The sequence below is a fragment of the Juglans regia genome, chromosome 6, assembly GCF_001411555.2.
Source record: "Juglans regia cultivar Chandler chromosome 6, Walnut 2.0, whole genome shotgun sequence".
In the NCBI taxonomy this organism is placed as follows: Eukaryota; Viridiplantae; Streptophyta; class Magnoliopsida; order Fagales; family Juglandaceae; genus Juglans; species Juglans regia.
In genome coordinates this window covers 5,533,640-5,555,330 of record NC_049906.1, presented here as the reverse complement: position 1 = coordinate 5,555,330, position 21,691 = coordinate 5,533,640, and the positions used below count along the sequence as shown (strand labels likewise).

The window sequence follows — 21,691 nt, the reverse complement described above, 5'->3', positions numbered from 1 at the left end:
TAACTTAATAAATTTAATTAAAACTATTTAAAAATTTAATTTTGTAAGAACCCTTTTTACAATTAAAAGGATAAATTTGGATTGTGAGATAACACCGAACTCAATCAAATGATGAGAATCTTGAGATGGCGAGGACTTTATTTTCACAAAACGAAACATTACTGAGGATTCATAGATCAATGGGCTAATTAATGGCGCCAGAGCTCCAATTGAAACTCAGATTCCCATATGTTCCAACTTTGTATATAGATTTATCATCTTATCTGTTTCAACCCAAAGGCAAAGGTTGTATTACAAATGGAGTGCGCATTCATCAATCTCCAGGTTATAAAAATATTACAAATGGGCGAAATCAATCACAGTATTTAAATCCATAGGTTGTATGTATCTCTCCCGTAATTGTTCTTGTATTAGGTGTTTGGGTAAGAAATTGAGACGAGCCCATTTAGGTTTGGGTGTACAACCGAGCTGATTTTTTTTACAATTTGATCCGAAACCCAAAAATTATTTTTGGATGAATTTGGAAGGTTATCCACTCAGATTGAACCCGAGAGAATAAGATGAACCCAGATCCGGTATGAACCCGATTACAGATCTAATTATGTAATTAGTTATCTGTAACCGTGTCTTATTTAAAAAAAAACATACAAAAAATAATTTTTTCAAATTTCAAAATAAAAATAATATTATAATAATATTTTAACTTTATAATATTTTTATTAAACTTTTTATCTCTCATCTCTCAAAATTTCATAAAACATATTAACTCGAATCATTTATTACTATTTACAAATTATTTCACTACTACTAACAAATCTAATTTCATTTTACTATCCAAACCAGGTAATTTCATCTCAACGTCTAAAACCAAGAGAAATGTTTTACTAAAAATTCACGGCACAACATAAATTTAGTGCAAAATTTACGTTGTCCCATAATTTTTTTGTGAAAGTAAAGAGACTTTCGTTAACACATCTTTAAAGCTAAATTCATTAAAACCCCCGACACCATCAAGACTCATTAAAGCCCTATATGACCGTTTGGAACTTTAAAAAATGAATAAAAGGAAAATCAAACACTAATGTTTTATTTTTTGGAGTAAATTAAATCAAACACTAATATTACTTAGTATCGTAAATATGTAGCTTTTAGTTTAAAGATCATATTTGAAATGTGGTCATATTAATATGATTACAAATATTTTACTTTAAAACAGATCATGAGAACAGGGCTCGGTATTGGTTTCACCGAAGTCCACTGACAACAGTATCATACCAAGTAAACCGAAACAATCAGTTTGGAAAAGTTTATATTAGAGGCAGAACATTGAGGGTTACAACAGTATCATACCGAGCAAACCAAGTAAAACCTCAACATTCATAATGGCAGTACCAAAAACAAGAGCTGGATGTACTTTGGAAAACCGCATTGAGAAGTATATGACCAGAAATAAAAGCTGAAAGATTATTATACTAGCACAGTTATAATATTAGAGAACCAGTCGACATCAAAGCACAGGAAAACAAAGCACAGGAATACAAATTCCTTACCTTAGATCAATCACTTCGGCGATACAAACCTAACTAGACCTAACCACAGGAATATAAAAACCATTCATCAAAGCATCAAAATGACCCCAACTCACCAGATATCATCAGCTCTGGGGTGATGTCTTGGCAGATACACTCTGCTGAGAAGTCTGAGCAGCAGGTGTTGCATCATAAGTCCCCCGATTGTTCCCGCCTGTATTACCATCAGCAGAATAGACTGGGGGCTGTGAGTAGGCAGTACCATAGTTGTACGGTGGTGGTGCCTGTCCATAACCTGGCTGACTGACAGGCGGCGCACCATAAGTTGGAGGTCCATAACCTGGCTGACCAGCTGCAGCACCATAATTGGATGGTGGGCGTTGCAGACCAGTCTCTAGTTGGGCATAACTAGACGGTGGTGCTTGAGAAAGGGGATATCCTTGCTGCGCTGGGGCAGGCTGGCCATAGCCTCCAGGAGTGCTTGGTGACTGACTAGCCTGTCCATAAACTGGGGGATTGGCAAGAGGTTTCTGAGACTGAGGTGGTCCATAGCCAGGCCCATATCCAGACTGAGCCGGTGCTTGATTTCCATAGCCAGTTTGGGAAGTTGGGGGCATTCCATAACCTTGCTGAGTTGTTCCTTGAGGTGGATAACTTGCAGCACTTGGGCTAGGCAGTTGAGCACTAGTGTATGCTTGCTGCCCTACGGAAGCAGGCTGGACAGGTGGAGCCTGAGCTGATTCCCCTTGGGACCCATAAGAGGGAGTGTGCCCATCTTGTGTTGGGTTGGTCACATTCCCGTAGCCAGATGCAGAAGGATAACCTTGCTGTTGATCATATGGTGGTGGCTGACCATATCCAGATTGTTGTGGTGCATGATACCCACCATAGCCATCCTGAGGATAACCTTGTCCCTGTTGATTATAACTCGGAGGCTGTGGCTGAGTGTAATTGTAACCAGAATTATCAGCTGGAGCTGCAGGACCACCAGGGGTTTGAGGTTGCTGTGAAGCCGGCTGTTGACTGTAATAATCATAACCACTACCCTGAGAGGTCTGCTGAGATGATGCGACAGCTGACTGGTCCCAATTGGAGGGGTATCCACCAGATGCAGGTTGGGGAGGGTAGCCTGGATAAGAAGGCTGCGACATGTTATACTGGGGAGATGGGCCCGGATATGCTCCAGGCTGCACATAGCCATAACCTGATTGTTGCATGGGAGGTGCCCCAGGTGTGCCCCAAGCCGTAGGAGGTCGTGCTTGGTAACCTTGTTGAGAATATCCTCCAGACATTGCTGGATTTCTGGCACGATTCTGCACAAAATTGTTTCCGCAGGTAATGATGGTAAACTCTTTTGCAATGCTAGGAAAATCTACCAATACATAAACCCACAGGATGCACACACAAATATATATTCAAATAAACATAAAATGGGGAAAATATCCAAAAATCCTACACAGAACAGCCTCTATAGCAAATTTTACCACACAAACATTATCATATTTCAGAGAATACTAGAAAGGGGGGATAAATGCCTACATACCGTACTGGTTGAGGAGATATTGAGTTACTCCAGCAGAAGCCCACCCTCTCCCTATTGAAGTGAATGGGTACCAAAAGGACCACAATACTATACAAACTTTTACATAAAACAAACAGAGACATACAAGCCCTATCGCTATGAAGAGGAAACAAGTTTATGCTGAAGTGCAAACCAGAAAGCATCTTCCCATACAATCCATTGAAGCATTGTAATCGCTAAACACAAGCATCAGAATAAGAATAAAGGTCACCTAGAATATCAACATTTTGAGCCAAGTAGACATTGATCAAGTAAATGATATCTCCTTAAAAGAAATTGCCAGGTTTTGGTAGACACACATTCGACACCTGTCACTTTAAACTAGAAACACTCTAAAATATACCATGAGCATGCTTGCTCATAAAAGACTGAAAAAAAGTTTTTAGGTGCATTTTGTGTTTTTGTACGAGTGGTGTTCTTTAAAAATATGTTTAGGAAGTACAAAATTATTAAGATGTGCTTTTTGTGCTTGTGAAATAGGTGGGATTTCAAATTTTAATTCTGTAAAAGTGGCTATGATTTTTTTACAATATTTGTGGAAGTAGAAAACGAAAAAAGCTTTTACTGAGTCTATATGCATTAAATATATTTTGATAGGTACTGGCATAGTCTATATTAGAAAGAACAATTTTTTTTTTAATCAGTAAAACAAGGATTTTATTGAAGATATAAATAGGCATAGCCCAAGTACATGGCAGATATACAAGAGCAACACCTAAGCAGAGTGTCCAACAATACAAGAGAACAAAATATATCATGAACAATGTTAAAGATTACTTTTTATTCAAACTAGTGACCAAAATCAGGATTATGTAAGATCTCAGTTCAATTTTATACTGAGAGGAGTACTAGATGAACAAGACAAAGACATGAGAAGTAAACATAGGACAGAATAAATAAAACTTCTATATAGCATTACAATAAGGTGAAATGGATATTCTAATTGTTGTTACCACCGAGCAATGCACCAAGAACAACATTAGAAGGAACTTTCTCATAATAGACACTAACGGCAATAATCCTTAAGGTTCCTCATCCAATGACAAATAATCCAGTCCAATGGCCCTGTGTTTCCATCAACAGAGACTCACAGCTTCTCTCCACAATATATTACTAATATCAGAAATTAGGATTTAGAACCATACCAGAGTGATGCTGGGGGAACACCAACACAAAGAATTCCATGTTGGTGTCACCACTGGTCCAACAGACACTAACCCTACAATAGTTCCCAATAATAAAATCAGTCATAGGTACAGAATCAATAAGCACATTTGACGGTTGAACAAGCTATAATCCCAATCATTGTTCACTTGGACATAGAGCTCAGAAGGATTGTAGACTTGGACCAATATAAATCAATGGAATTAAGGAATTTTCATGATACCTTAATAACCTAAATAAAAAAGTATGAACGAAAGGCCTGCCTCAGAAACTAAATATCCAGTAAATCTTCATAGCACTATATAACAATAATAAGCACTCTTAAGAGACCCTAATAACCTAAACATAAAAGCATGACCGAAAGGCCTGCCTTAGGCAGAAACCAATTATCCAATACATCTGCACATCACTTAGAAATGACAATTATAAGAACTTATAATAGACTAGCAGTTCAAAGGGCGCTCTGAGGATGTATTTCTTCAGCCAGGCACCCGTATATTGATTTGTTGAAATCAGCTCACCGTTATAACCTCAATCTATCCCTCAAACACATATATCCACCATCCAACAAAATCAACATTTACATAAAAATCTAACCACAGCATATGATAAATTTAGCTGGTACACAAGAAAAAACACGCTGCAAGTTCATAGTCTATATAAGTTCAGAAATCGATCTATAAGATCCATCTGCATATTGACCATTGCAAATTATTGTGCTACATAGGTCCTAAATAAAAAACTAGAAACGCTACAAAATTGAAGAAATATGTCAGGAAGTTAGTATTGCAGATGCTCACTCATCTTCCAGATAATTATAACACAATGAGGTCTCCATGCATGCCAACAAGAACAGCAGCACAAGCAACATTTTGGATTTAAAGTCCAATAAAGTAAAGAATGGCAATTGATAAAAAATAAACATATCCAATCCTTTCGAAATTAACCATATGCCCACCAAAAGGGAATCCAGAAGTCTTGATGATATCCAGCACAATAGATGGAGTTAGATTAACAAATAGGACGAGAAGAAAAAATGTAAAAATCACCAATTTCTTTCTTTGATAAAAAAAAGAGTGAGAGGGAGGAACGTAAACAGTATTTTGGTATAACAAATGGAGATTAATTGATAGAGTACTATATAGCTAATAATAAATAACATCACAATCCTTTCTTCAACATAAACACAAGTAGCTTTTGCAAGAATTCCAGAACTATCAGACAATAAAAATGCAGGACCCATCCAAAAGTCAAAGATTATATGTTAGAGAAGGAACATCTACAAATGATATTTTCAGGAAATGATAAGAATGCTAAAAAATGGAGAAGCTATTAACAGAGAGAAGAGTGCAACTGAAACTTGACCATAAGATTCTCAAGAATATGAGCGAGGGGTTGCACATTACATATGTGTGCATGCACAAAGAGAGTGTATGAAAAATATGAAAAATGAAGAGCCGAAAGGAGTTATGTCCAAAATTACTATATCAAAATAAACAGAAAACGTCTCACCATCTAAAAACATTTGCAGTAACAGTACAACATATGAAGATCCCAACTTCAAAGTAATCGATAATAAAAGGTTGCAATAAAAAAACTTATAAAAGAAATTGCAAAAAAATGATTCCAAGGGCCTGAAATTGTTGCTGCAGAAACAAATGACTAAACAGTGTACTCTCATCCAAGCAACACAGTAATAATTATCAAACCAAAGTAACAAATTTTTTTAAAAAATAAATAATAAATCCAATTACACAATCAAGAAGGCAAAATTCCTTTTTTTTCTTCAAGAAGCTACATAAGATCCATACAATTATTACACCTGCGAAAATTGCTGCAATAGATTTCGTTTTCTCATAAAAATAATTTAATGTTCCTAGAAAACTTTTACTAACCATACAAGAAGTAAACAGTCTCTAGCCGTGGTCAAATATGCAATCTAACATTAACCAACATACCTCACTAATGACTTCATTGACCAACTGTTTAGCAGATTCAATTTGTTCACTGGTCCCATCAATCTGTAGTGTCCTTTCTGTCGATGGATCACCAGGGGGAAGATGCAAAGGTATCACCTGGAATAAATTAGGAATAAAATCAGAAAACATCGAATCCACAAATAAAATAAGATCAAGTATAGGTAGTACATAAAATTTGGACACAAACCTGAATACGAGCTCCAGTCCTGGCTTGCATATTTTTAATTGTTTCTCCTCCTTTACCAATTACTAAACCAACCTGAAACAAGGAACGAATCGCTTACCATCCTTAATGAAACCGATAAAGTACGCTGACAAATAAAAATCTTCCCCATTACCTTGTTATTTGGAACTTTCATCACAAATGTATCAGAGCCAGTTTGTCCAGTAAATCTTCGAGAAACTACGCCAGAACCGCCTGCTTCAGCCTGGCCCAAACATTTGGCAGAGGGAGAGATAGTAAACACTTACAAGAACATTGGAAATGAGATCTGAAAAAGCACTCCCACATGCCACCATAAAGGGGGCCATGCAAAATTTGGGGTAGGCATGCAGCTGTTTAGCATTTAAAGAAATAAATGCACAAAAAAAACAGACGGGGTAAATTTAGTACCACCTCTCCAAGAACTTCGTTTATCAGCTGCTCAGCCTTTACAATCTGTTCTTGAGTACCCATGAGCTCCACCATCCTAGTCAGAGAATTGGGGTCCGCATCCAGATCTCGAGTGACTTGGATCTTTGCTCCAGACTGAAGCTGAAGATATTTGATTGTCTCTCCTCCTTTCCCAATAATAACACCAACTCTACCATTCGGAATATCGATCTTTTTGCTCGAGCTCAAACCCTGGAAGCCATATGGAATGGGTGCTGAAGGAGCCGAGTGCAGAGTATGAGGTTTCACATCTGTAAAATGATAGCCAGCAGAGTCTTGCATTAGATCAAATACTTGCACATCATGCAAACAAAACCCATAGAATATGTTGATATAATATCATAACTAAACCAAAAAATAATCTAAATTAGAGCTAAAAAATAAAATCAATCCATCTACCACCAAAACCAAGTCAAACGCTAAAAAGCTGCAAAAAGACGTCCCAGAAAGCACAACACCTAAAGCCTAGAAACAAGACTAAGTTGATACAGACAAAGAAATGAACTAGACCAGAGGGAGCGGAGCTAAATCCGGAATCGTTGGAATCGAAGCCAGAAGCGCCATTCTCAATCTTAGGGCGCTTGGCGTCAAGAGCACCAGCGCCAGCGGCGGCACCAGAGTTGTTAAAGAGCCGAGCAGCGACCTCCTGAGCACGCTGCTTGGCAAGAGTTAACCCGTCTACGGGCGGCGGTACGCTGTTGTACGAGGCCGGTGGAGCGTGGCCCGAGTCGGGTGACTGAGGCACGATAGGGGCGGAGAAGCCAGTGGGCCGGCGAGCACCAGTAGATGGCACCGTTGGGTCCTCGTACTTGCGCTTGTTGGTGGTTGTGTCACTGCCGGACGAGTACTGAGCTTCGTCGGCCATTGCAACCGAGAGACAGAGATGAGAGAAACCCTAGGGGCAAAGAGAGAGACTGCGTTAGAAGCGAGATAAGAATACGGGTGGTATATATATTATATTTATATATTTTAGCGGCGAAGCAAATTCATAAAATTAAACTCAGATAATAATTTGATATAATATATCAAATTATAAAATTAATATTATTAAAATATAAATCTAATATAAATTTACATAAATTTATTAATTTATTTTTATAAAATATTTTTATGATTGTAGTATTATTTATATATATAAGAATAAGAAAAATGTTAAGTATACATAAAAATCTTATGCAATAAAATTTAGACTCTAACATAGCTTAATATATTATGTTATATATTTATTTTATAATAAAAAGAGTTGTGTAGTGCTTTGTGATGGAGGTTGAGCAATATGTTAGACTGGACTTGCCCTGGAGATTTGGACACTTGATAGAGGTAGAGCGGTGGCGGGAGTCTTCCTAGCCAACTCAACTATAAATGAGTTCTGGGGCCATAAGCCTTCTAGGAGGGGGTAAGAGTGATATTATCATCTTGATCATTGGTGGTCATACACTCCTTGTTGAATCTGGCCAAGTGGGCCTTCAAGCTCTCATCCTCTTGTTGATTAATGGTCAAGAGGTAAGCGAATGGGCGTCTTCTCCTTCTGCTAGCCATAAACTGTGTGATGAAGAGGTGAGCTAGGTCCTCAAAGCTGTAGATTGAGTTTGGTGCCAAAGACGCGAATCACTCCTGCACTGCGTCTTTCAGAGTCAACAGAAAGGCCCTGCATGCAATCTCTTTGGAGAATTCGTGTAGGGTCATATGAGCCTTAAAGGTGTCTAGACTCTAGATGCTTCAAAGGATCCTTGGTTCCGTCTACAGATCTATCTGAGGAATCCTAAACTTTGGTGGTAGTGGCATGACCATCACCTCCGCTGTGTAAGATAGATTCGTGCTGGTAAGCATCTAATCTACCAAGGATGAGTCTCCCACCTTCTTGGCCATCTCCTCATCACTTGTGCAATCAGGTATTTATCAACTGCTTCATTTATGCAAAACAGGCTTCCATGTCTTCTGATAAAACTTCGGGTCCTCGAGTTGTCTAAGAATGGGTTGTCATTGGCGTACAAAGGACACGTTAGGCCTATAGGAAAGATCCCACAAACGGCATCACTGTTAATGTCATGTTTCGTATGCTTGGACAAGATCCTAGCAACTTGAGTCGGGGTCTTCACCTGTGAAGACAATAGAGAAAATGGGCTCAGGGTGGTTCGAAAAACCTCCAATACCTAAGTTAGTATTTTCATGTGTACAGTAAGGACTAGAGCATCATTGAAATTAGAGAGAATTTCTCGTACCTAAGAGCTTGCCTTTATATATGGTGTATGGGGAACATTTTGTATCCCATGTCAAGGGGTTCACGTCATCCTCTACATTAGCTCTCAGTCGGGGCCTTTCATGTGACTCAGGACTTGGGTGGCATCATTAATGCAGTGTGGCTTCCCGGATGGACCTTTTATGGTGGATGGTCGAAATTGCCGCTTTTCATGTTCGACATCAGGGGATGGAAAGCTGTCCATGCTCACTATTCTTTTGCCAGTGCAGATCCTTAAATGTCGAACATTGCTGGGGTTGTCAGTCTTGTCTGTCCTCATCAGTGTGGTTTCTCGCGCGATGCGCCTATCCATGGCTGACAAACTATGCGGGCCAAATTCCTTTTGCAACCCTAGGACAGTAAGAGGATGGTGCTTGGACCGAAACAGGCCTCGGTATTTTGTGTAGGTCCAACTCGTGGGTTTGAGGGGAATTTCCCCCTTCCAAGTAGTATCAAGATTTTTAGAATTTTACCAATTCTTCATCTTTTTGCTTTATAAATCATAATTTTTGTCAGAGAGCTTCGACCTAAAACACTACTCCAATGTAGGGCTGAGCACCGACTGTTTCGGAGTCGGAGGGCCCAACCTCTGACTCCGACTCCGACCTTGTCGGAGGTCGAATCCGACCTCCGACTCCGACTCCATGATGTACATTATCCGCTCCGACTCCGACTCCGACTTGTCAGAGCGGAGTCGGATTTTTTTATTTTATTTTTTTGTCTTTTTTAATTTCATATTTGACCCACTTTTTTTAAAAAAAAAATTTGTGGGTTTTCAAATTTCAACTTTCTCAATATTACAATCTAAACTAAATAGAAGACCCTGCAATATCAATCTAATGTTATCATTATAATTTATACTAAAAGAACATGCAAACAAAAACCTGCATTACAAAAGTTTCAAAGGGAAGGAAGAGCTACCCAATACAGCTTGATGCAGATCGTAAACATCCCTTCTGATGAAGTAGTAGATTAAAATGACAATAAAAGGCAACAATATCCTAGAGAATCTGTCAAAAAGGGACACAGATTGTTTTGGATGTTTCATGCAAGTAACACCCAATTACCTCATGCATGAAAAATTGTTTCGGATATACTATTTCGAATGGCCAAACTTACTGATATCCACATCATCGATTATCCATATCCTAATATCCACATCCAACTAAATACTAATCACTACAATAAACATCCACATATCACACCTACCATCCATCATCCACAGCTATTATAATAATATTTACTTACCACTACTACAATAACATGCATTCAAAAATTAAAAAGAAAGTTTTATTTTTATATGTACTCCCATCATCCATATCCTAATATCCACATCATTCTAACAACAAAAGAAATCCAACAAGGTTCTAAGAGCCAACCAAAATAAATGTTCCAACAACATTAAAATATTTAATTACAAACTTTCAAATGCACCAAAATAAAATAAATTACAAACTTCCAAATTACAATATTCTAAATGCCCAACAAATGAACCAAAATATATTAAATGTTACAAATTTCCAAATGTTCCAACTTCCAACTTTCAAGTTGTGCCTGAAAAAAAAATGAAAATATTAGTAAGGAAAACAACCCAACTTTAATATCATATGAAAAATAAATTTAAACAAACATAAAAAGCATGTATATTACATCTTATTAGGAAGATGCAAAATCTTACATAGTTGTAATATTCTCAAAAAGCCTATTAGGAGGAATGGGTCCATTTAGTTTTTTTGAACTATGGTCTCGGAAACTTAAATAAATATGGACCTATGGTATAAACAAAGTAGAAGTAGATAGCAGAGTTGTCTTTGAAAAGTAAACAGAAATCAAACCTCAAAGGCTCAATATGTCCAATATGTCAATCATCTTCACGAAGTAAGTTGGCCATACCAGTGATTAATTCTACATTAAGATGTTAAAGTATAGGAGGTTAGTATCAGAAAATGTCAAAATCAATATATATAACAACTTAAAAAAATCTCTAAATACATTACCTGAGTCTAACTTATAACTCTTCGCATCATCAATGGCATATGTATAATTTTGACTCAAGCATATAGGAGTTGACTTCAACCAGTTTTGCGTGCACACAAGAGCTTCGACAGTTCTAGGAGCCAAAGAACTCCTAAATGGATCCAGGACACGGCCTCCTGTGCTAAATGCCGACTCAAATGCAACGGTGGTGATCGGAATGACCAAGATATCTCTTGCCATTAGAGCAAGAACTGGATATTTGCTTGAGTTGACTTTCCACCATACCAAAATTTCAAAATTACCTGTAGGAACTTCAACATCCTCCAACAAATACCGCTCTAGTTCAGACTTACAATCCATCAAGGATGCTGATATTCGATCTTTATGGAATCCCATCAAAAAGTCCATGGGATCATCATCATTACAGGTATTGCTATTACTCCCCATTGATGCACTAGCCTCACCACTCCGACTTCGAGTTGACTTAGACCCAATTACACAACCACCACAAAACCCTACATATTGTTCATACAAATATTCCATATCCCTCTTGAGGAGTACAACAAATTCCTCACCCCTCTCATCGCCCAATGTTTTGTTGAACCAATATGCTTGAGCAACCAATTTGTACCGTGGATCAAGAATGGCAACAACAAACAACAATCGATTTATTTTTTCAAGATCACCCCAACATTTATTATACTTTGTCTTCATTCTCAAAGCCATTGAACTCAAGCGTCGATTACTATTGTTACAAAAAGTATTCAAGTTTTTATGAATATTAATGAGCTATTGGACATATAAATTTGATGTGACATATAGTGTACTAGAAATACGCAGGGTGACATTATAAAATACCTGAAGAAACTTCGAAAATTTTCTTATGGTCTCCCAATCATCAACCCCAGGAGCTCCTAGACCCTTTTCCCTTGCCCATCCTCAGACAAATAAACTCGTGAGTAGGGATCCTCATCAAGCAAAAGTTGGAAGGCTTTTTAATACTTCTCAGCCACGTCCAACATAAGAAAAGTCGAGTTCTATCTAGTAGACACGTCAAGACACAAGAAACTAGAACATGACACTTTTGACCTATCAACACAAGACTTGAAAGTGGCAAGTCTTTGGGGAGAAGACTTCACATACTTAATCAGATTTCTGACTCTTATGATCGAGTCATTAACATCTTTCAAACCTTCACTCACAACAAAGTTTAAGATGTGTGCCGTACACCTCATGTGAATAAACTCGTGAGCTGCAACACAATCTTCACTTCCTATTTCTCTTGTTCTCAACCAATCAATAGCAGAGTCGTTAGAGGTAGCATTGTCCACCGTAATTGTGAGAATTTTGTCAATGTCCCAATCAAGCATACACTCCTCCAACTCCCTCCCAATCGTTGCCCCCTTGTGGTTGCTAATCCGAACAAATGAAATGATTTCGCTTCTGCAACTTCCAATCACTATCAATAAGGTGAGAGGTCACACACATGTAATTAATATTTTGGATAGAAGTCCAAGTGTCGGTGGTTAGACACACTCTTTGTTTGATGGTCAAAAATATTTTCTTCAAACTATCATTTTCTTTCAAGAATATCATCATACATTCACGCATTATGGTAAATCGAGAAGGAATTGGAAACCTAGGATCAAGGGATTTAGTGTATTCCCGAAACCCTTGGCCATCAACAACCCTAAAGGGTAACTCATCCACTATCACTATCCTAGCAAGGGCTGCCCGGATTTTTTTCTCATTGTACTTGGTCATCCCCAAGTTCTTCTCCCCTTGGCCTTCAATTCTTACTTCCGGGACCAAAAATGTTTGAGTCTTGTCCAACTTACTCTTACGGTTTTTGGGGCAAAGTTGGATGCGTGTTTTCATGGCTGAAGTGCCTTACCTTTTGGGATGGCATTTCCATTGCCTCCCACAATAGTTACAAGTAGCTATAGGCTATTCGGGATCACAATCGGGCACTCTTGTGAAGTGGACCCATACCAAAGACCTATTCTTAGGAACTCTACTACCAGGTGGAGGGCGATGGTTAGAACAGAAGGCACTAGGAGTGCCTACCGAAGATTTTATTGGTCCGCTGGACCTTTCAACTATGGGACAGGGAGCATCGATAGGTTGTTCTGGGATGTTAGGAGAAGATGCAACTGTGGATGTAGTAGTGTTTTTTCCTTCTATATTCATGATTTAAGAACTAACACACAACAAACAAACAAAATAGTATGGTTAAGACAATCACTAAAACAGCCAAATACAGCCCCAAAAGCATAATACAAACTCATTAACTTAACTTGTGGATGTTTTACAATCACTAAAACATAAATATATTTGAGAAAATATATACTTATCTAAAACAGAAAAATAGAAAAAAAATCAGACCCAACATTCAACAACATGAACAAAAACACCACTGGCACTAAAACAACATCAAAAATTACATATTTTTGGGTAACGGATTCCCCAAACATAATCAACAAAATAAACCCAAATTACCCATCATTTTTGCACCACACATTGGCATTCATTTTTCTGTTAAACTGCCTTAAAAAAACTTGCAGCAAGATGTTGTTTGCCTAATACAAATAAAACCATCATTTATAGAGTGAAATTAAAAACATCAAAATCAGTATTCACTATTTAGAATAGCTGCAAAGTCTTTAGCTTTCCATGTTCAAATCCTTCTACATTAGGCTATTCGTATAGCTAGGAATGAATTATGGAGCCAACAAAAATTAATCATTACCGTTAATTGAGTGGATGTTCCTATCTCATACTCATAGATTACCAACCTCAAAGATTTGAAAAAATCAACATTACCAACCTCAAAAATTTGATTAAAGAACAGAGATGGGTTTGGGTAACCTACCAAGAGGAGCTGTGTGAGAGGAGGGTTGCGCGAGATGGCAAGAGAGGGGCTCTGCGAGAGGGCCACCCGAGGGTTGCGCCTGCGCGAGAGGAGGGCTGCGCCTGTGTGAGAGAGGGGTTGCGCGAGAGAGGGGCTCTGCGAGAGGGCTGCGCGAGGGCCAGGCTTTGCGAGAGGGCCGCGAGAGGGAGGAGCTGTGCGAGAGAGGGTTGTGAAAGAGAGCTGTGCCGGCACGAGAGGAGCTGCGAGAGAGAGGGCTGCGTGAGAGAGTTGTGACTTGTGCGAGTCTGCAAGAGGAGCGGCGACCGGTGAGAGAGGGCTGCACGAGTTTGAAGAATGAAGATGATTCGATCATTCGAGATTCATTCGGGAACCTGCACCTAACTTAAAGTTCAGTACCCCAGGTCTCCAACGGCGCCGTATTGTGTATTGTATAGTTACTATAGTAATATACTAATTAATATGAATCTATTTTATGTTATATATATATATATATATATATATATGAAGATTCATAAAAAAATATATGATATATATTATTATATATGAATATTAAAAAAAAGGACACCGTATACGAAATATTAGTAATACACTAATATACTTGATATATATATTAATATATATAAATATATGTAATACACTAATAGTATTAGTTTGTTAGTATTAGTATTAATATTAGTTATACTAGTAGTGATATTAGTTATACTAATAGTTATATTAGTATTAGACTATTAGTTATTATTAATACTATATATTATACTAATAGTGATATTAATACTATATATAGTTAAAGTTAGAGTCATTTAGTATAACTATATTAGTATAAGTTATAGTGATGTAGTATAACTATATAATATATTAGTATAAGTTATAGTGATTTAGTATATTTATAATACTACAAGTTATAACTATAGTTTATATTAGTATTAGAATTAGTTGTAGTGATTAGAATAACTATATATTAGTATTTGCTATAATGATTTTAATTTAGTATAACTATATAATAGTATTAGTATACTAATAGTATTAGTATACTAATACTAGTATATCGCTATAGTTAATAGTATCCTATAGTAATATAACTATATTAGTATTACTTAAAGTGATTTAAATTTTAGTATAACTATATTAGTATAAGTTATAGTGATTTAGTATAACTATATTAGTATAAGTTATAGTGATGTAGTATAACTATATAATATATTAGTATAAGTTATAGTGATTTAGTATAGTTATAATACTACAAGTTATAACTATAGTCTATATTAGTATTAGAATTAGTTGTAGTGATTAGAATAACTATATATTAGTATTTGCTATAATGATTTTAATTTAGTACAACTATATAATAGTATTAGTATAAATATTATACTAACTATATCACTAATAGTATTAATATACTAATACTAGTATATCGCTATAGTTAATAGTATCCTATAGTAATATAACTATATTAGTATTACTTATAGTAATTTAAATTTTAGTATAACTATATTAGTTTAAGTTATAGTGATTTAGTATAGTTATAATACTATAAGTTATAACTATAGTCTATATTAGTATTAGTATTAGTTATAGTGATTAGCATAATATATATATATAGTATTTAGCTATAGTGATTTTAATTTAGTATATACTATAATAATTAATAATAGTATTAGTATAAATATTATACTGACTATATCACTGATTGTATTAGTACACTAATGTCTAATACTAGTATATCACTATAGTTAATAACTTAATATGATCATATAGTAATATAGTATTAGTAATTGATACTACAGTAATTTATATAGTCATTTATATATAGGCTTAAAGTGGTTTACTAATTTATATATAGTAATTAATACTATTAGACTATTAGTAATTTATATGAATAATACTTTAGTTATTATACATTAGTATTCTATGTTATTATAAATTTATATATTAGTGTTTATACATTAGTATTACAATATTACATGTCGATGTTATTATTCATCTTAGTGTTTATAGTATATTATATATACATTAGTTATTAGTATTATATGCTATTATATTTATACATTAGTAATTTAGTGTTACATGATAGTAATATTGTAAATTTGTAATAGTATGATATTTATATATAGTCATATACTAAACTATTATTAGTCAATTTAGTCTATATATTATAGTATAAATATATTATTTAACTAGTATATTATTGAGTTTAACTAACTATATAAGATATAGTTGTATAAAATTTAAATAATTAATATATAGAAAAATACATATTTTATAAAATATGTATAAAATCGGAGGCGGAGGCGGAGTCGGAGGGCCACGTCGGAGGTGGATTCAGAGTTGGAGGCGGAGGCAGAGGATCGGAGTTGGATCGGAGCGGAGTTGAAGTCGGCTCATCAATGGCTCCGACTCCGACTCCGACTCCGACTCCGACTCCGATTGCCAAGAGGAAAAAACCTCTGACTCCGACAAGTCAGAGCCGGAGCGGAGTCGGAGCGGAGCCGGTGCTGAGTCGGATTTGGAGTCGGATTGTCGGATTTTTGCTTAACCCTACTCCAATGCACATTGCTTGAGCTAGCCATATTTTGTCCTTAAAGACCCTTTTTCTCTCCAACTTAATTCTATTGTCCATATATCTCAAACACATATAACATGTAACGTCACAAGGGAAAGACCGAGCTACATCTAGGCGTATGTTTTAAAAAGACTAATCAATCATATAATTAAAACTCTATTGAAATTATTATAAAAAAATAAGAACTTCTTCCTCTCGAATAATGTGAGGTCGTACACACCTACACTCATGAGTCAATATAAATATCGTATACATATGAAATAAATGGAAATAAGCGGTCACAAAAAGAATTGTTGCTATAGAAATTTTGTAGAGAAAACCGACCAGTAAGTCGGGGTTTAAGGTTATGTTTGGGTAATGAGGTGATCTCAGATGATATGTGAATAATAGTGTAAAAGTGTTGAAAAAATAATGAAAAAATATTAAATAATAGTGAATAGTAATAAAAATTAGTGAAAAATAATGATAAAATATTAAATGGTAGTACTCTACTACCCAAACACTGCCTAAAACTTTATAACATTTTTTTAACAAGACTAGATATAGTTATGGGTTGTGCAAGTGCCGCACACTCATTTCGAAAAAGAGTAGGATCCACCGTATTAATTCTTTTTATATAGATCTCATATTTATTTACTTTTATTTAAAAGGAGTGCACGATGTTTGTACACTTATGAAATATCATTTCTCTCTCTCTTTTGATCTTCAATAAATATATTTTTCAATCATATTAATTTTGTAGGAATGAGCCAACAGTTATTGAAGATATCATAAGAGAGATACTTGCTAAATTAAATTCTACATTCTTGACTGTTTCCAAGAAGCTTGTTGGGATAGACTCTCATTTAGAGAAATTGATGAATTTATATTTAAATAATAGGCTGGATGATGTTTGCTTTCCAGGTATCTAGGGGATGGGTGGTATTGGGAACGCCAATCTTGCACGTATTGTTTATGTCAAAATTTCTAGTCAATTTGAAGTTAGTAACTTTAGCTTTATTGCCAATGTTAGAGAAAAAAGTGGAGGAAATGGTCTAATTGATTTACAAAGACAACTTCTGTGAAGGAGGTAATTCCCAGTGTCAGGCCAAACCATAAGGGCCCCGTTCTCCGAGGCACCGATGGGTTTAAAGGTAGCCCGATAGAAGGAAAGAAGTACGAAAGGATATGATGTGTCGGACCAGGAAAGGCGAGGTCGGCCCAGGAAGCCCAGAAAGAAGTAGCAAAGTAGCACGCGTGGGACGTGGACCCTGAGTCAGAAGCCTGACACCACTACGGGTCGACAACCCATATATGCAGGGTCAGGGACAACCCTAGTCTCTGAACACCGACGGCTGGACAAACCTGGAAGGTAGGTGTGCTAGGTCGAGATCACACTGCATTTAATGAAGGTCGGAGATGGACACGCCATGACGTGAACCCTAGGCTATCAACGATTGCCATGATCATAAATGGATGACCTGTTGCGTGGCAGAACGTTAGAAGATGGCACGACCTGAGTACGGAGTGACATCACCATGATCGGCTTGCCAGGAGACCACCCCTACCAGGTATATATACCCCCCTCGAGGGGGGTAGAAAACTCTCTAAGCACTCTCGCCTGATCTCTCTCAAATTATAAACTGAAACCCAAACTGACTTAGGTATAGGAGATGTTTCTCACCACTGTGAGCCCTCATTCCACCATTCCCACAGGAACGAATCAACCATCATAGAGTTGTTCGATCTGCGAAACACGACATCAATAGTGGCGCTGTTTGTGAGATATTTCCTATAGAAGCGTGTCCTTCATATGCCGACAATGACATGTTCCCAGGCCACGTGAAGAGAAGAAGACCAACCTGGGACCATGGAGGTGAGGCTCGCCAAGATGGGAGACACGATCAAGAAATTAATGGAAGAAGTGGGAGGTCTCCGATAGAAAAATGCAGTGCTGTGACGAAGAATTGGCAGAAGGAGCAAACCCAACCACAATGAACACGCCAAGTCACAACACACCCCAAAGGCCAACGCTATAGAAGAGAAAGGCGCCAGATGCACCTCGAGCTCTGGGAGCTTGGGGACAAGTATGCTGAAATGGCCAAGTGGATGGGCGCGTTGTCTTCCATTGATCAGCTGCTCATCAACACGGACTTACCGTACAATGCGGAGGTCATGGCCATCCCTCTACCGCCCAAATTCAAAGTTCCCCAGGTGGAGAGATATGACGGGTCCAAGAATCCTCTAGAACACCTGGAAACATTTAAAGCCCACATGACCCTCCATAGGTTCTTGGGCGAAATCTCTTGTTGAGCCTTCCCATTGACTTTGAAAGGAGCAACAATGGCATGGTTTGGATCCCTGCCACCAGGGTCTGTTGACAGTTTCGGCAAATTGGCTCGCCTCTTGCTAACATAGTCTATGGCAAGTTGAAAGAGAAGGTGCCTAGCTGCTTACCTCTTGACAGTGAAGCAGCGCTACGACAAGAGCTTTAAGGAATACCTCTTTCGATTTAATTGAGAGCGTATGATCACGGACGACCCAGATGAGAAAATCACCTTGGCGGCCCTGCTGGGTGAAATTTGGCCACAAAATCCATTTATGATCGAAATAGCACGGAAGACCCCCCCACAACAACTCTAAGGCAGTTTATGGATCTGGTCAACGGCTTCATCAACGTCGAAATACCCTCCAGACCTTGACGACCCCTCGAAAAATGAACTGGAGTAGGTAGATAGGAGAGCCGCAGGGCTAAGTAGTGGGGCGAATCACGAGAAGAATAAAAAGGGCCCCCAAGAAGCCAAAAGAAGGAATAAGGCACTGCTCCGGCACATGGTAGAGCCCGAGCACATACAAGTATGACTGTGGAGGGGGAACACGCCCGAGCTCGCGCAAGGGGCCTCAACAGGGATAGAAGAACAACAAGTACTGCACCTAACACAGGATGGACAGACACCACGCCGAAGATTGCTATACACTAAAGCGGAAAGTGGAAGAACTTGGAAGCTTGCTGGACCAACAATGCTAGGAAGATGAACATCTGACACGAAGAGCGAACAAGCACCTAAGACCTCGGTGAAGTGAAAGCCCGAGGAGACGAAGGGTCAGTAGGGAAGACCAGAGGAGCCCGCGGCGTTGAAGCCCGATTAGGGCAGATAACCTGGTCCGATAAATCTGCACCATTGCGGGGGGATACGCTGGAAGAGCTCCCACTTCGTTGGCATTAAGGGCCCACGCCTGCGCCCAAAACGAGGAAGTATTCACAAATGGGAGAACAATTGTCAGGGCGAGGAGGCACGCAGGAGGGGCCGTCATAACATTTATTGAAAAGGACGAGGAGGGCATCCTCCAACCCCATGATGATGCCCTGATGGTCGCTGTACAAATCGTCAACTTCACAACACGAAGGGTCTTGATCAACAACGGCAGTTCAGCTGACATCCTGCTCTGGGAAGCATTCGTCAGGATGAGAATCAACCCTAACCATCTACGATGGGCGCCGATGTTGCTTAAAGGTTTTACGGGGGACGTCATCTAGCCAATGAGAGCCATCACCCTATCCATCCTGGTCTGGAAGGCCTCAAAACCTTGGCCAGAATGGCCAACTTCTTGGTGGTGAATGCCTCATCCTTATACAATGTGATATTGGGTTGATCAACTTTGAATAGTCTGAAGGCAGTGACGTCCACCTACCACCTCAAGATGAAATTTCCACAGAATCGGTGGTGGGTGAAGTTCGAGGTGAGCAGGTGTTGGCCTAGGCGTGTTATGCGCAGGAGTTGCGACACGGAGGCTAGGACATCAAGGCAATTGAAGGAGAAGGGCGACTGTTGAACCTCCTTCCCCACCGACCTTGACAGACTGGGACGAAAAGGATCGAGATGAGCAGACCTTACAGTAGGCAGAGTCCAATGAACCCTTGGAGTTGGTTACTGTAGGTGACCAGAGGCTCGAACGCACCATACAGGTAGGGACTTAGATGGCCCCCGAATTAAGGCAGGCTATGAACAAATTCATCATCGAGCACCAGGACGTCTTTGCGTGGAGTCACGAAGAGATGCCCGGGATTGATAACGCAATCATCAAACACTGCCTTTGCGTAGATCCTGGGGCCAGGAAAATCAAGCAAAAATTTCGGAACTTCAATGTCTAAAAGTACGGCGCCATAGCTGTGGAAGTAGACCAACTCCTCGTAGCGGGTCTCATCAAAGAAGCCCACTATCCTGAGTGGCTATCCAATGTAGTACTGGTAAAAAAGATGAACGGGAAATGAAGGATGTGTGTCGACTTCACGGACCTAAACAAGACTTGCCTAAAAGACAGTTTCCCCTACCTCACATTAATTTGACCGTTGACTCGACCGTGGGCCACCGACTGCTCACCTTCATGGATGCATACCTCGGGCTATAACCACATCCGCATGAGCCCGGACGACGAAGAAAAGACGGCCTTCATCACTAACCTGGGACTATACTGCTACAAGGCACCCTTTGGGCTAAAAAATGCTGGCGCCATGTACTAGCGACTGGTCAACCAAATGTTAAATGATCAGATCAGCCAGAGCATGGAGGTCTACGTGGAAGACCTGCTGGTCAAGAGCAAAAAGCCCGAGCAACATCTGTCCAATCTACGAGAAACCTTTGCGGTGTTACGACGCAAGATGAAGCTTAACCCAGTAAAGTGCGCCTTCGGCTTTGAGTCAGGTAAGTTTTTGGGATTCATGTCTCCGAACGAGGAATCGAGGCCAATTCGGAGAAAGTTGGAGCAATAGTGAGCATGCCCCCTCCCCACAACATTAATGAGGTGCAAAGGCTCGTGAGATGGGTAGTGGCCTTGAATCGTATCATCACTCGCTCGACCGACCAATGTCTCAATTTCTTCAAAGTTTTGAGGAAAGCGCAAGACTGAGATGCCGACTACAACCACACATTCGGCGAACTAAACGAGTACTTGACTCACTCGCCGCTTCTCAACCAAACCAAATCGGGTGAAAAACTGACTGTGTACCTGGCTGTATTGCCTCCCTTGCTGTCTGCAGTCCTGGTCCAGGACGAGAAGAAGGGACAACATCTTGTCTGCTACATGAGTCAGGCATTCCGCGAGGTCGAGGCGAGATACCTGCGAATAGAAATGTTAAAGTTTACGCTCATGGTCTCCG

At 38.7% G+C, this 21,691-nt stretch overlaps 1 protein-coding gene across 2 annotated transcripts; it reads right to left on the bottom strand.

Annotated features, from left to right (window-relative positions):
* Positions 1 to 1,440: 1,440 nt before the first annotated feature.
* LOC108984825 (far upstream element-binding protein 1-like) lies at positions 1,441 to 7,844 on the bottom strand. Of its 2 annotated transcripts, none has more exons than XM_018956893.2 (6): positions 7,417 to 7,844; positions 6,871 to 7,157; positions 6,593 to 6,682; positions 6,442 to 6,513; positions 6,234 to 6,350; positions 1,441 to 2,842 (listed from the first exon to the last, which is right to left on the bottom strand). In XM_018956893.2, the coding sequence occupies exons 1-6, from the start codon at positions 7,769 to 7,771 to the stop codon at positions 1,655 to 1,657; spliced, it is 2,109 nt and encodes a 702-aa protein (XP_018812438.2). In that variant the 5' UTR covers positions 7,772 to 7,844; the 3' UTR covers positions 1,441 to 1,654. The 2 variants fall into 2 exon arrangements, with proteins under 2 accessions (XP_018812438.2, XP_018812437.2); XM_018956892.2 differs by having other exon boundaries at positions 6,868 to 7,157; positions 7,417 to 7,830.
* Positions 7,845 to 21,691: the final 13,847 nt, after the last annotated feature.

Bases quoted from the DNA above. Each gene is read 5' to 3' on its own strand.
- LOC108984825 (XM_018956892.2), bottom strand. From the start codon at position 7,771: ATGGCCGACGAAGCTCAGTACTCGTCCGGCAGTGACACAACCACCAAC. The intron at 6,351-6,441 runs GTTTGTGTCCAA...AATTTATTCCAG, and splicing joins GGACTGGAGCTCGTATTCAG to GTGATACCTTTGCATCTTCC. The intron at 2,843-6,233 runs GTATGTTGGTTA...AATTTTGTGCAG, and splicing joins TCAATGAAGTCATTAGTGAG to AATCGTGCCAGAAATCCAGC.